General features: G+C 33.8%; 1 protein-coding gene across 3 annotated transcripts in view; it reads right to left on the bottom strand.

Moving 5' to 3' along the window:
- Nucleotides 1–16,990, bottom strand: part of LOC136043888 (RNA-binding protein Unr-like) — an 85,250-nt gene that overhangs the window by 44,771 nt on the left and 23,489 nt on the right. For all 3 annotated transcript variants that reach the window (XM_065728905.1, XM_065728907.1, XM_065728906.1), the window contains 2 exons: nucleotides 15,078–15,304; nucleotides 4,096–4,357 (listed from right to left, as the gene is read on the bottom strand). In XM_065728905.1, coding sequence (XP_065584977.1) covers nucleotides 4,096–4,357; nucleotides 15,078–15,304 — 489 coding nt within the window. The remainder of the gene's footprint in view (nucleotides 1–4,095; nucleotides 4,358–15,077; nucleotides 15,305–16,990) is intronic.

Raw genomic sequence — 16,990 nt, 5'->3', positions numbered from 1 at the left:
GTTGTACTTGTAGGTATGTATAGGTTTAATGGTTAATTACTTTAATGGTTTAAGACAATTGTGTCCTGTAAGGCAAATGAAATAGATAAATTTAATGGTTTAAGTAATGGTTTATGTTTAATGGCTAATTATAGGTTTGTATCATAGGTATGGTCATTTACTTTAATGCCAATGGTCTAAGTAATAGTTTAGGAGGTTAATTATAGAGGTTAATGGTTTAAGAGAGTTAAGTATAGGTATGGTTAATTACTTTAATGGTTTGAGTAATGGTTTAAGACAATTGGGCCCTGTAAAGCAAATGAAATAGGTAAGTTTAATGGTGTAAGTAACTTATAAGAATGGGACCAGTAAAAAAGACATTTAAAACTTAAAAAGTTAAATCAAGTTTACCCTAAATTAAAGCTGATTCGGTTAAATTAGAAATAATTAAATTAAATTTGGCTAAATTTTAAAAGAAAATCCAAGAAGATAGTTTTCGGGCAATAAGACTTTTGAGTTTATGTGGAACATATTCATATAGAGAATATTCAGTTTTGGCCAAATGGACAGTCAAAATTTTCATATATCGGGTAAGTGCACAAAATGCAAATCATAGAAATTAGGTACTTGTTAATTAAACGAAACTCACTCAAGAATTACGCTTAGGTTAGATTTAAGGGATAGATTACATTGATAGAGGTAGGAGATGTATTGCATTGGACTTGAATAATTTAGGCTATATATTTGCACATTAGGGGAGGTGGGGGTTATGTTAGGGTACTGTCCAAATTCTCTACACCCCCTCCCCTAATGTGCAGATATATAGCCCAAATTATATTGTTATATAAACTAAAGGCTATAAGAAGGTTTTTCATTGGGATTAACCTAACTTCAATTCTTGAGTGTGTTTCATTAAATTAACAAGTACTGAAATTACATGGGAAAAAATTGTGTGTACCTAAACGTCTAGGAAAATCATAAACAATTAGTAAAAACCAGGAATTCTATTTTTAATTAAGAAGACCCCCAAATGCAGTTATTCGGTTTTTGGCTGTACCGGGCACCAAATTTCGTTTAGGAAACATGAGTGAAAAATAAGCACAAAATAACCAAAAAAGCTACTAAAAGACTTAAGAAGGCGTATTTTCCTTTAGGAAACAACAGATTTTCAATATACAAATTTCACGAAGGAAAAACAAAATTTCATTAATTAATTCTTATTATTTATTTCCACGGCTCATCGTGGCCGCACTGACAAAAAACGGTTGTATTTCCTTAATAACTTAATATTTTTGAAATAACAACAAGCATAATCTAACAAAACACAGTTTTCAAGTGTGAAAAGACAAAAGACGTGTCCAGGGGTTGACTCACAGATGAGATAAAATTGCATCGAAAATATTTTTCCATTCACTATTGCACGCATTGCATAAACACAGAGTATGCAAATTATATAGAATTATAGGTGAAGGGATTGAGTACCTACATCTCCTGGAAAATCTTAACCACCACATAAAAATCAAAAAGTCTATTTAAAAACTACCTAATAAAAGTCAAAAATTCCATTTTTAATGAAAAAGATCTACAAATGTAGTTCTTCAACTTTTGGTAATAAACTAAAAACTAAAGGCGCCAAACTAAAAAATAAGAAATTTAAATAAAAAATCGGCAAATCATCAGAAAAATGGCATTAAACAAATTAAGAAGGTGTAGTTGTCCTTAGGAAACAGCATTTTTTTTAATATATAAATTTTTACGTTGATAAATAAAAGCGTTGATCTCTGAGCCTTAGAAATTGAAGAAAGTATCTCAAGAATTTTATCAAATTTCCTGTTTTGAATTGTCTCTGCTTGCATTCGCCTTTCTATTTCCATCCTAATTTCTGTTTGTATCGTAATTTAAGAACAGAAACCGGAGTATGAAAATCAGCCAATAATAAACAGAAATATTCACTAGACAGTTTAACAAGGTGTAGTTGTCTACATTTCCGATATATAAATTTTTACCAAGGAAAAGCGTTGATAAATTTTACTAATTAGTTCTACTTATTTATTTCCACAGCTAAACGTTGCCACCCTGACAAAAATGATATACTTCATTAAAAGCTTAGTAATTATGAAACGGCCAAAACGAAAATCTTAAAAAATCACAGTTTTCAGGTGAGACCTAACGGTATAGACCTAACATGGTTCCAAAAGTGGACTCACCGATGAGACGAAAATCTCATCGACAATGGGAATTTTTTCTTTGCTGCTCCATATATATCGAATAGGCCGTATAAATTATACAGGAATAATCGAAAAAAACGAAAAAAACGTGCATATATCCAAATCTCTATGAAAATCATAAACTATTAGAAAAAATCGGGAATTCTATCTTTTTAACGAAAAAGAACCCAATATGTAGTTATATAGTTTTGGAGCTACTGGGTATTAAATATGAAAACAGAAACGGGGTAAGAAATCAGCCAATAATAAGCAAATATATTCACTAAACACGGTGTAGTTGTCTACGTTTTCAATATAAATTTTTACCAAGGAAAAGCGCTGATACATTTTTATCAAATGATAAGTTCTCCTTATTATTTTCCATAGCTAAACCTTGCAACACTGACACACTTCCTTAAAAGCACACTTCAAACAGCCAAAGCGAAAATCTTAAAAAATCACGGTTTTCAGTTGTGACCTAAAAGTAAAGATCTAACGAGGTTCCAGAAGTCGACTCACCGATGTGATGAAAATCTCATCGACAATGGGGATTTTTCATTCACTGCTCCACATATATCGAATGAACTGCATAAATTATAGGGAAAAATCGAAAAAATCGTTCGTGTACCCGAACCTCTATGAAAATCATAAACGATAAGAAAAAAATCAGGAATTCTATTTTTTAAAGAAAAAGAACTAAATATGCAGTTGTTCAGTTTTGGAGGTACTGGGTGTTAAATATGAAAACTGAAACATGAGTATAAAATAAGCCAATAATAAGCAAAAATATTCACTAAACAGGTTAACAAGGTGTAGTTGTCTACATTTTCAATATATAAATTTTTACCAAGGAAAAGCGGTGATAAATTTAACTAATTAGTTCTATTTAATTATTTCCACAGCTTAACGTGCTAACACTGACGAAAATAATGTACTTCCTTAAGAACTCCATGAAATAACCAAAACGAAAATCTTTAAAAAACGCAATTTTCGGGTACGAATAGACTAAGTTGGGTCCAGAGGGACTCATCGATGAGATGAAAATCTCATTGATGACGAGGATTTTCATTAATTAATAAATTTAAATACCAAGTTATACTTATTTTTTAACACTTACAAAAATATGGTACTTCCATAAAAACTTTATAATTTTGAAAGGACCAAAAGGAAAATCTAACTACACTTAACAGTCTAATTAGACTAACTAGACTAACTAATTAGACTAACTAGCTAGTCTAAATAGACTAACAGGTTCAGGGGAGAATAAATATTTTGACTTTGATGTCCTTGGTACTTGAGCTTTCAGAAACTGTTTATACGCCTGATCGTTCATTTAAGCTCTGAGTATCTTCATCATAATTAATATCAATAAAGTGAGATAACTGTTAGAAAAAAAAATACTAACTAGGTGATTAATATGCATGGAATACATTTCCATAATAAATAGCTAATTCCATAATTCATATGTAAGGAAATACGGTCTCTTTTCTCGCAGACAGATGTCAGCGACATAAAGAAGTGTTTTTACAAATATGCAAGATATTTGCTTAGATTGCCTCTATGGACCAGCAATGTAACTCTGTCAACACGTTATAGAGTAGCTAGTCCAGTGCGTACAGTAGAAAAGCAAAATGAGCGTTATATAACACGCCTGAGCAGTAGTAACACTTTGCTAAGTGTTTTCCGATAGTTTTTTTTTCATGTTATAAATGCTGAGATTGATTTCATTTTCAGAAGTGTTTTTTTTTTCTTTTGTTTTTTGTCGTATCACTCCGTCAGTTTTGTATTTTTTTGTAATATGATGGGAAACAAACATATACATAGATACCATATATGAAGTACTTTAGGATGTCTGACATACTGCAGGAAGCTCCCATAACTAATAAATTTTTTCTAAAAAATAAATCACCTGAAGGATTGTAAATTCAACTTCATCTCCAACCTTCAAATCTTGATCAGGAGATATCCACTCATCAACAAGAAAAGGAAGAAGTGGCTCGCGCTCAGCACATTTGATTAGTCCACAGCCTTCTTTCAACGAGGCAACAACACCATTTTCACGTCGCTCACCGCTAAATGCGAAGCTCTCATCAAGCAGTTCAATATTAGTTGCACGCTGTAACTTGTCACGTCGGTCTGTTGCAACGTTAAATTGAACCCAATCGCCATGCCTGTGAAAAAAAAAGTTAAGAATAGCGTTCCACCTTAGCTATGGACATTTATGCGTAACACGGTTTTACACACAGCTGTGAAGTCATTATAAAATATAACTATCTCCAGACATTTTCAACATAGCGACTTCATACAGCAAAATTTACTAAAAATGTCCGACACCACAGCCCTGTTTTAAAGCTCCATTTAACTAGTTTTTATAACCAAGTCTGGCGCCAAATATTTTGACTCTGATTTTCACAAAGGATAATCAGGTCAGCAGGGTAATCAAGTCACAAAGGATCAATCAGGTCAGTCATATTTGTGTTTTATTCTTTTAGTGTTCTACTTCGTTAGTCATCTACCTTCTTCGTTTCAGTGTTCTATTCTTTTAGTGTTCTGTTTCGTTAGTGTTCTTCCTTCTTCGTTTCAGTGTTCTAATATTAGTGTTCTATTCTTTTAGTGTTCTACTTCGTTGTTGTTCTACCTTCTTCGTTTTAGTGTTCTAATATTAGTGTTCTGTTCTTTTAGTGGTCTACCTCCTTCGTTTTAGTGTTCTAATATTAGTGTTCTATTCTTTTGGTGTTCTACTTAGTTATTTTTCTACCTTCTTCGTTTTAGTATTCTAATATCAGTGTTCTACCTTCCCCATTCTTTAGTTTGCAGGGCTAAGCTCGGCTTAGTGGATGTCTTTACCGAAATATGTTCTTTGTCTTTTCATGCTTTTTTGTTGCACTGGTCGAAAATCGCCCTCGTTTGGTTTCTTTTTTCCGTCTTCTTCTTTTTTCTCTTTTTTTTATCAAATTTCATGTGTAGGTCTTAAAAACACACTGAGCAACAACCCTTAGTAACCAGAAACAAAAAACTCGCGTTTTGAAAAAAAAAATACCAAATGCGAGAAACTGTTCCGTCTAAAGGTGATTCAAGAACGATGACTAATTCATAGATTTAAAGTTTTCAAAGTTTTTCAAAGTTTTAATAATAATAATTCTCGGAAACTTTGAAGAGCTTGGAACTAGACGAAAATGGCTGCGAATCAAAATAAACTACACTATTGGAATCAAAATGGTCGAAAACCGTGAATTTGATGTAGAAAACAAATCTTGAAAAACAAAGAAATTGTTGCCAGTTTTATTTAATTCAGTATATGAGATTATAAAAAAAAACGGTATTAGAAGAGGTAAAGAGAGATAGATAGATTCTGGCACGTACGCAGGAGGGGGGGCCTTCGGGCGCGGGCCCCCCGAAACTTAGTGAAATGTTTAACTTCCCCATGGTTTCTTCGGATTCCTGGCAAAAGTAGGACATTTACTAAGAATCTAGATACATGTGTGAAGCCTTTTTTTGGGGATTTTACAGCATGCAATTGTCCGGTCAAATCACTGCCCAATTATTAACCCATATTCTGTCAAACTTTTTACCCTCTTTGAAGTAATTAGCAATTGTACTGTTTTTTGTAAAGAGAGTTTGCTTTCCACAGCAAAATAGAATTATCCTTGATATTAGGGCGTTTATTCCCAGTTCTCAACAATAATTTTTCATTAAAATCTACGTTTTCGCAATAGAAGAACTACCCACACAGCACCCATATTGCACTGTTATCCCTAAAATTTCCCTTTCAGTGGGATATAATAGATTAATCACTGGTTCTAAATCGCTATGAACATAATCTGAGCCTAAAACGTATTGAGGCTTGGCTTCAGTCTTCTTCCCCCCATCCGCTACAATACCACAGATTAATGTTAATCTGTATTTTCCGATATACGTGCTTTTGCATTACTAAATAAAAAAGTGCTACTTTAAATCTGCTGTTTCGAAGGTCCCCCCCCCCTCAAAAAAAAAAAAAATCCTGCGTACGAATCTGGATAGATTTTTTTCACACGAAAGCCCAATTGGGCCATGGTGACATACACAATACAAGCGAAAAAATACAGCAGCAAAACATAAACTGAAAATACACTAAACTGATTATTTAAGAAAATCATCACGATACCTCGGATGAACTCGGACGATACTCGGATGAACTTCCCAATATTATTTATATTCAAGTAACAACTACTTCTCAAAATTTTCAAAATCCAATTCCCCCCCCCGGACTCCCTACGAAATATTTCCAAGCGCAACTCCCTACATTCCCCAAAAAATGATGCAAAGGCTCATCCATCTCCCTACAAATATGGCAACTATAAAGACCATCCCTTAATCTAGCCCTCCCTAAATGTTTCCTACGTTCTACAAGAGGCATATAATTCTCCCTTAAATACATTACCCATTCCAAATCTTCCGCAGCCAATCCAATTTTAGGTAATTTTTTTTTGTCCTTCTGTCCGTTAGTCCCTAGCATCCCCCCTCCGAAAGGTCAAGCTCAATCCAAAATTTTCGCTATTTTCTCCTCAAATTTTTTGATTTGCGGGTCCTGAAAGTGGTATATTCTATTTCCAGCCCCTAAACTATGGAAGGGTTCACTCGAGTTTGACTTGTGGTCAAATGCAACATCTAGGGCGTGTTTCTGCCACTCCAATCGTAAAAGACCATTGCGAGCAAACACATGAAGATTCATAGCACCACAATGTTAAAGCGGTCAAAGAACTATCTACATTTAATGCACTATTATGCACTACATGCACTATAATGCACTACATTTAATAAACTATGTAAATAAACTTTTTAATAAACTATATAAACAAACGTCATATAAACTGGGAAACATCATAGAAATCCTTTAAGGTCTAATTTAAATGCTATTTTTATGTCTGAAGCCTCAAAGAGAGGTGGGATGTTTTGTCATTAAAAAGCAGCCAATGCATCTCCCTCGCTAATTAACTAAAAAACAATCAGAGAACCACATTGTAGAGATTTAAAGCCCTTATATGCAAATGTTTCAAATTTGCAGGTTTAAACGATTAGGACTGCAATTTTTTCTCGGTGTGGTAAAATCAGATGTTTTGTTTTCGGGATTCTCGAATTTTTTATTTAATATTTAATTTGTTTTTTTATTTTACTTAAATTTTTATTTTCAATAAAATTTTCGTTCGGAACGACGATTGGGATTTCGATAGCTTATAGCAAATTGGATAGTTCCTAGACAATTCAACCAGATCTATGGCTCCTACTTGAAAGGTTAGACTTCTTGTTTAGTGCGGAGAAAAAAGTACATACAAACACTTTGTTCTAACATATCATGCAGTGACATAATTAATCATTTATTCAGCGACATAATTAATCATTTATTCAGCAAAATAATTAACATATATCATTTCAGCAACTTAATTACTCTATTGAAATCTCTTGACGAAACTGACACTGGTGTAACAACTTTCGTCATAAAGCGTCCTACGGAAGTACATTGCCTCCCTGCTACGGCCTATACCTCTATTCTCGAAATATAACGAGCTCCATTAAGTTGTTCTGGGGATGTCTTCAAAACTTGACATTTATGAAATGAGCTTCCCACAATTACCCAGGCCTGCTTCAGTGCTAGATTCACATGCAACCATTATCATTTCAAAGATATCTGTGCGCCTTATCTGACCCTCTTAAGCGAAAAGCTGCTATAGACCAGATTATTAGATATGAACTAGTATTTTTCTTCATTTTAGTTGTTGGGTTTTCATCTGCTTTTACAGCAGATTATAAGTACTTACAAACTCACTTTCTTGAGTAAATGTACCAACTGTTTGCGTTTTATCTTTATACCGAAACATATTCGTAGTTGCGCTTCTTGAATAATCGTAAATAGCGACGACGACCACACTGCCTTTCCATCGCAAACACCAAAAAAAAAAAAAAAAAAAAAAAAAAAAAAAAAAAAAAAAAAAAAAAAAAAAAAAAAAAAAAAAAAAAAAAAAAAACGATGGATATACTATTTTGAAGCCATTGTAGTTGTACTCCCACATTACCTACAATGGCTACAATGGCCATTGCAGCCATTGTACTGTCAATTCAGTTCTATTCATATTCATATGATAAATGCCATATTATTTTGTGAAGCATTATCATCTTTTCCCGTTTTCTGTAATACTATAATAAATTTAGTTGTATTATATTTTTCAGATACTACTCTCCATGTCAATTCTTTGTCAATTCATTCAAAGAATTCTTTTTAACTAATTTGCCTTCTAACACATTTCTAACGACTAAACTGGGATTTACCGTCAGTAGAATTCATGATAAATACTTTATAGCTACTTTAAAATTTTGAGAATCCTTTTTTATAATCATATTATTGTTACTAGTCATTTTCAACGCATTACGATTAGTGTCCTGACAAAATCCAAATAATCCTGATAATGGTAAGTACATGCTAATTACATGACTTTCTTTGGTTTTATTATATCTTTTTAATAGACCGCTATTAAATTCTTCATTTTTCATTGTTTTAATTGTTGGATTTTCATTGCGGCAGCCTTAAAAGTACTTACAAACTCACTTTCTTGTGTAAATGAACCAACTGTTTGCGTTTTGTCTTTATACTAAAACATATTTGTGGCAGCGCTTCTTGTAAATCATCAGAAATTCTAATAGATTTTTAACAGTTGTTGATATACCAAGATAATCGATAGATTTAAATGATTTGTCATTAATGATATATTCAGTTTTTCTAAAAAAAATAAACCCATTATTTGTTGAAGTAGTCATATCTTCAACACTCATATTCGACCCATCATCTCGTGTTATTTTTATTTTTGCACGAAGATAGCTATCACAGAGAAGGATCCAAGGTTCTAAATCTTTTGTTATAAAGTTAAAATTAGATAATTCTGAAACATTAACATAAATTCATACTTGCTTGTTGAATCATCAACAATAGACTTTTCAAATATTTGCCAATAAGGAGCAACAACTTCATTAACCTCCATTTATATAGAGAAGAAATTCATTAAATAATAGTTCATTTGAAATTTTTAACCCCTTGCTTGTAATCAACGCATTTAAGAAATCTTGACCTGTTCTTCTCTACACCTTTTATTATTTCCAATGGCTTCTTTCATCAATTTTTTATTTTTAAATACATCATCTACTTCTTATCTATTTAAATCGATCAATTCTTTTCCATATTCAATACCTCTATTTTTTACTAACTCTAGTCGAGGTTTAATCATATTAGTATACATTGATAAAGCCCCATCTTTTATACTTTTCAGAAAAGTCTTGAATAATTCCAAGTTAGCTATCTTCTTAAAGAAACTACCAATACCACTACCGTATTGTCTTGTGTATAGCAATTGTTTTTTATTAATCAGCATTTATTATAGTAAAAAGTTTATTAAACATTTTTACATTATCATTTATAAGAAAAACAATGAATTAAAACTAATTTACTAACCATTAAAATTTTTTCAATTTTATTAAGCTTGCTTCAAATCTAAAACATGACCAACATTATCACCTTTAAAATCGATGAGTCTACCTATTTGATCTGTAATTGACATTTCCAAAGAATTAATACACTCTTTTCGATTTATTAAGAGATGTTGTCTTTTTTCAGGAATTTCTACGATCAAGCAACCCGGTTCGGTATTAGGTAAAAATGTCCATATTACATCAGCTCTAACCCCATCAACGATTGAATTATCAACTAATGAATAATCAACTTGGATTTTATCCACGTTTCTTGTAATATTCGAAACTTTTGTACCCTCATTAATTTTATCTGATAATATATCATCATTTTCAAAACCTAAAATAATACTTAAATCACAATTAAATTTAAATTCATAATCATCTTTCAATAATATAACGAATATCAATGTCATTGAATCCCTATCTAACTGAATTAAAATTAAGTAGTTGCAGGCATCAAGCCCTGGCTAATTGTGGAAAGAGCCAAGAGAGATAGTCCGAGTGAGTGAGAGGCAAATCTGGCATAAGCCCTTTTTAGGAGTGTATAAAAATGATGTCATTTTCATTATCCATCATCCGTCCATACGTCATTCCTAGGGCAGATCTATGGTAGATAATCATAAAACTAAGGGATGAAAGATTGGATTGATTTTGGGTTGACGCATGATGGACCATATCCATTGGATTTGTATGTAAAATCTGGGAATGAATTTATTGCAGGATTAGATGAAACAGTTATTGGACAAGTTTCTCCAGAAACATTAAAGTAATGACTTAGAAAATGATTGAAACACTCGTCATTATACATACCATTGGGAATCATGACATTTAACCATGGTTCATCTTTACTTTTTCTAAACTAAAATGTATTATTTTTAAATTTATCACTAATATTATGCCTTGAATACCATAAAGTACATTGCGTTAAGGCAATTTCATAATCATAATTACGGTATAATCTAATCGGATTACTTGTATAAGACTGTTCAATTTCACTTTTATTACCTTCAATAATAACCAAACCCATTCAATAGAACACCTTTTTTAGGAACAAAATTTTCTTTAATAAGAACAAATTATTTTTAATTAAATTTCAAGATAATTTTGATAAATTGCACTATGTTAATTTTTTTGGTATTTTATTTTTTAATATGGAATCTAAAAAACTTAATGTCTTATGTCTAACCTCATCTGATGTATTTCCAGCAGCTCTATTACCTATTAGACTCTATAATCGTTCAATTATATCATTTGCACTTAAAAATAATCCAGTTCCTAATTTTGGTATTCTATTTCAATTTTATGGATTTCATAAAGTTCAAAAAATCGACTAGTTTAACATATTCAGGTATTCCATGCCCTTTTTTCCCACCATATTTTTGATTCAATTCACCCAATTTCTTTGTAGCGTCTTGAAGGAATTCAGGATGTTTATTATTTAAGAATTAACGACGCTTCTTGACTACTATGGTCCCTGCGTCGGCCCTGCAGTGCATTCCTGCAGCGTGATTCGATCTCTGGGTCCCGTATTACCAAGCTAAGGTCAAATCCACTGCGCCACCACAGGACATTTTCAGGATGTTCTAGGGAATAATTAGGCAATTCAAAAGAAGTTGGTCGAATAGGATAATACTTTTTATCGTCTTCATTTAACCGTTTCTGCAGGTTAGTGTCAAGATTCAAATTATGGTCATATACCTTTAGTGATTTACCAGGAGTTTTAATTTTTAGTATTTCTAATGGTTAAATACCTTGAAGTTGAGATGGTGCTGGTAAGGGTTCAATACCTTGAAGTTCAGACGGTGCTGGTAATGGTTCAATACCTTGAAGTTGAGATGGTGCTGGTAATGGTTCAATACCTTGAAGTTGAGATGGTGCTGGTAATGGTTCAATACCTTGAAGTTCAGATGGTGCTGGTAATGGTTCAATACCTCCAAGTTGCGATAACGGTGCTGGTGAAGCGTTTAATAACTTTTGATCTAATCTTACAAAACGCCGTTTCAAACTATCATCATTTTCCATTAATTTTTCAGCAACTAGAGCATTTAACTATTCAGCAGTCATGAAATTCTGAAGGTTTCATTTCATGAGGGGTAGTATTAACGCATTCTGTTTAACTTTTTGTGTTAGTATTTCCCTCTTCTTAACTTTATTTCTAAGTAACTTGTTTAATTCCTGAACATCTATTTACATACATCAAATTATATTTAGGAAAAAATTAGCATTATACAATAACTTTTGACAACTGCTTTTTCATAAAAAGTACAATAATTAACTCATCCGATTTGTCGGATAATTCATACGTAATAAAAGTTGTCTGTTTAACTATAGCAACTTGAAATATCCGTTGTATAGTTATAGTTCCGTCGTATAGTTCGAAAGATTGCCTTTATCAAAAAACACTTTTCTTTTTATTAATTCAAACTAAATCACCTACAGTAAATTTATGTTTCATTGTTTGAGGTTCTATGTCTGGAAACATATTTTTATACACCTTGTTTCATTTGCTTTTCTACTAGCTTCCTTTGGTTTCATAAAATTTGATCTTGATATGAATTTTTATAATTGTCAACGAATGACGGTAATACATCTATCCAACGTTTAGTGTTGTTGTAAGTAAAACATTTCCGTAATTTCTCTTTAATAGTTCTATTAAATCGTTCCACTATTTGAGCTTTCAATTCACTTTCAGATGAAAACCGATCAATTTAATGACTTAAAAAAATACTTGAACGTTTTTCATGACAAATTATTTACCTTTATCTGTTTATGACTTTTTATGTGTTCTATTTTTAAATAAACCCATAAAAGCATAATTTCCATACCCATTTTACTTTTTAAAGCGATACACCTAACTTATTTACTAAAACAATCAATCCCTGTAAGAATGTAATGAAAATTGTTATCGTCCTTTTTATGCTGTTGCATATCAACTAAATCGGCTTCCCATTGTTCATCAAAACCATGTATATAAACGAGTCTTCTTTCAAATGTGTGATGAGAGGGGTGGTGTAAAAAATAAATATTTTGTTTTTGCAATATTTCGTTTATTTTAGCTTTTGAAAGAGCATAGTCATTTCCTTTTAATTTTCTATGTAAATCATCAATCCTTGAAAAATTAGAGTTATATAATTCTAAAACCTTGTCTTCCAAAAGTTTATCTTTGATTTGCTTGTACCCAGCTTTTTGCTCTACCCAGGGTTTTTGTTCATTGCTTCCTTTTTTAAGAAAGATTTTTCTTGCAACCGCATAGTTCACAAATACCTTTAATCATACCTTTATTCAAAAATCTTGTCAAAACTAATATACGTCTGCATAATTCAAGCATCCACAAAAACGGGTCGGTTGTCTTTAGCATATTTTAAAAATCACAAGGGGGCATGGGGGTTTTAGAAATGCTTAGGTGGGACACGGCCCGAAAATGATTGGGACTCACTGATCTCGACTGTGAATTCGACAACTATGATCAAAGAAATGTTGTGAATTCAGATTGTTGATTTTGCTCTTTAGCGAACAGGGAAGCAATTTGCTATGAGCCAGGGGGGACTGCCCCTCCCAGACCTAGGTTTGCCCTCCCCTCTTCTCCAGGCCTAGTTTGCCCCCGATATAAAATTCAGTTTCTTCAAAAATCTTCTCAAAATTAATATACGTCTGCATAATTCAAGCATCCACAAAAACGGGTCAGTCTTCTTTAATATATTTTAAAAATCACAAGAAGGCATGTGGATTTTAGAAATGCTAAGGTGGGGCATGGTCCAAAATTGGTTGAGACCCACTTATCCAGACTGTGAATATGACAACTATGATCAAAAAGAAGATTATAAATTCAAATTGTTGATTTTGCTCTGTTGGGAACAGAGAAGTAATTTGATATGAGCCAGGGGGGAGAGACTGCCCCTCCTAGACCTCGGTTTGCTCCTACCTCCTCCTGACCCCAGATTGCCCCCCTAAATGAAATTTAGTTCCTTCAAAAATCTTCTCAAAACTAATACACGTCTGTATAACTCAAGCATCCACTCAGTTTTCTTTAGTTTATTTAAAAATCACAAGGGGGTATGGGGATTTTATAAATGCTTAGGTAAGGCATGGCCCGAAATTGGTTGGGACCTACTGATCTAGACTGTTAATTTGACAACTATGATCAACGAGAGCTCATATGGCACTTGTGATGAGGTCGGAAGAGCCAAGAGCCGAGAGCTCATATGGCATGAGATCTAGCAAAATTTTAAGAATCAATAGATTGCTTTAAAAGGAAAATCAGAGGCTTAATGCCGGTCGGGATTTAAAATAAGAGCTCTGAGTCACAAGGTCCTTCTAAATGTCAAAATCCATTAAGATCCGAACACCCACTCGTAAGTTAAAAATACCTCAATTTTTTTTAATTTTTCCTCTTCACTCAGTCCCCCGGATGGTCGAATAATGGAAAACGAATTTATCAATTGAATTTGTGCAGCTTCCTGACACACCTACCAATTTTCATCGTCCTAGCACGTCCAGAAGCACCACGTCGCCAAAGCACTGAATCCCACCCCCTAACTCTTCCAAAGAGAGCGAATCCAGTCCGGTTACATCAATCACGAATCTACGACATTTATAAGCGTTTTCCGAGATTTCCGGTTTGCCCCTCTAATTCCCCCAATCTCAACAGATCTGGTCAGTTTGAAACAAGAGTTCTGAGACATGATTTCCTTCTAAATATCATATTTCATTAAGATCCGGTCACCCGTTCTTAAGTTAAAAATACCTCATTTTTCTAATTTTTCCAAATTAACAACCCGCAGCTCCCCCAAAGAGAACGGATCCGTTCCAATTATGTCAATCATGTATCTATAGCTTGTGTTTATTCTTCTCATCAAGTTTCATCCCGATCTCTCCACTCTAAGCATTTTCCAAGATTTCCGGTTTCCCCCTCCAACTCCCCCCAATGTCACTGGATCTGGTCGGGATTTAAAATGAGAGTTTTAAAGCATCCGAACGTTGGGAGTGCCAATTTCATTCAAGTATATTTTCCATATTCATCTTTGATTTAAAATAAATCAATCAAACGGCCTTGGAATGTGAAAAATTTATTTCAGATTTAGGATCTGTACTATTACTCGTATCCCTGTTTATTCTAGTGAGTATCTCTCACAGCCCAATATCCCTCCTCCTCCTTATTCAAGCACAACAAGTCCTACCCCTGCCATTCAACAGTTTTTTCCCTTTTGCTCTTTTTCATTCCCCTCCCCCCCGCTGTCCTTTTCTTTCAAGCACAGGGGTTTCCAATAATAACGTTACATAATACCGTTAACTCCTAATGCTGTTATCTTTTTTTCTGTCTCTTTCCAGGTTCTGTTTTCGCATATCTAATTAGCTTATATTTTTATAGATACACTAGGAATTTAGTCAAAGACTTACTTAAGAGTATAATGGCCTTTCTGATCCTTCTCGCCAAATGTGACAGCATTTTCAGAGCGGTCTCTGCCACGGAATCGCAACCGACCAGGCAAGGGATCTTGGGGGTTCACTTGAATACTCCTATCCAATGGCTTCACAACTTGACCTTTAAGAACTTCAGGGTCAACATCTTCAAATACAACTGAGCCAGTTGGCAAACGGGTAATGTGACAAGCAAACTCTTCTCCCTGATAAAATAATGAAATCAGTAATGTAGGCTAATTAGTGTGCTGGTTACGTTTTAGGGGTATTATTGACCTGGTTTGAGCTAAAACAATTAAAAATGTGTTTAACAATTTTAGGAACGAGTAACGGCAAACAGTCATTTCCCAAGTGGCAAACAGTTTCTGTGACGAATAGATTCTTGTCACTGATAAACTAATGAAATGAATAATATAGGCTAAATTACCTTTTAATCAAAGTTTGAAGAACTGGTAGTGAAAAAGAATAATGTGGAAAATTCTTGTACATGATAAAAACAACAGCTAAGATCTCATATGGCACTTGTGACGAGGTCGGACGCGCCAAGAGCTCATATGGTATGACCTCTACCAAAATTCTAAGAATCAATAGATTGATTTAAAAGGAAAATCGGAGGCTTAATGCCGGTTGGGATTTAAAATAAGAGCTCCGAGTCACGAGGTCCTTCTAAATATAAAAATTCATTAAGATCCGATCCTTATCAGATCTTCACTAAGATCCGATAAGCACCAAACTCGCCAAAGCACTGAACCCTACCACCTAACTTCCCCAAAGAGAGCGGATCCAGTCCGGTTACGTCAATCACGTATCTACGACATTTACAAGCGTTTTCCAAGATTTCCGATTTCCCCCTCCAACTCCCCCCAATGTCAATACATCTGGTCGGGATTTGAAATAAGAGCTCTGAGACATGAATTCCTTCTAAAAATCAAATTCCATTAAGATTCGGTCACCCGTTCTTAAGTTAAAAATACCTCAATTTTTCTGATTTTTCCAAATTAACAACCCATAGCTCCCCCAAAAAGAATGGATCCGTACCAATTATGTCAATCTCGTATCTATAACTTTTTCAAATCAATGGGATAATATATATCATATATTCTTCCCATAAAGTTTCATCCCGATCTCTCCACTCTAAGCGTTTTCAAAGATTTCTGTCTCCCCCCCCCCCCAACCTTCTATGTCCCCGGATCCGATTCGAATTGAAAATGGAGCATCTGAGACATAAGATTCTTCTATATATAAAGTTTCATTAAGATCCGATCACTCATTCGTAAGATACCTCGATTTTCACGTTTTCGAAGAATTCCGGTTTCCCCCTCGAACTGCCCCAAATGTCATCGAATCTGGTCGGGATTTAAAATGAGAGTTTTAAAGCACAAGATCCTTCTAGATATCAAATTACATTATGATCTGATCACCCGTTCGTAAGTTACAAATACCTCATTTTTTCTAATTTTTCCGAATTACTCCCTCCCCCCAACTCCACCAAAGAGAGCGGATCCGATCCGGTTATATCAGTCACCTATCTTAGACTTGTGTTTATTCTTTCCATCAAGTTTCATCTTGATCTCTCCGCTTTAAGCGTTTTCCACGATTTCCGTCCCCCCCCCCCCCAATGACACTGGGTCCGGTCAGAATTTAAAATAAGAGATCTGAGTTTCGAGGTCCTTCTAAATGTGAAATTTCATTAAGATATGATAATTCTTTCGTAAGTTAAAAATACCTTATTTTTTCTAATTTTTTAGAATTAACCCTCCCCCAACTCCCCCAGAGGGAGCAGATCCGTTCCGGTTATGTCAATCCCGTATCTATGACTTGTGCTCTTTTTTCCCACCAAGTTTCATCCCGATCCTTCCGCTCTAGGCATTTTCCAAGATTTTAGGTTTCGC

Source organism: Artemia franciscana, chromosome 2, assembly GCF_032884065.1.
Source record: "Artemia franciscana chromosome 2, ASM3288406v1, whole genome shotgun sequence".
Lineage (NCBI taxonomy): Eukaryota > Metazoa > Arthropoda > Branchiopoda > Anostraca > Artemiidae > Artemia > Artemia franciscana.
The sequence above is the reverse complement of the archived record's forward strand: the minus strand, read 5'-3'. Positions and strand labels throughout refer to the sequence as shown.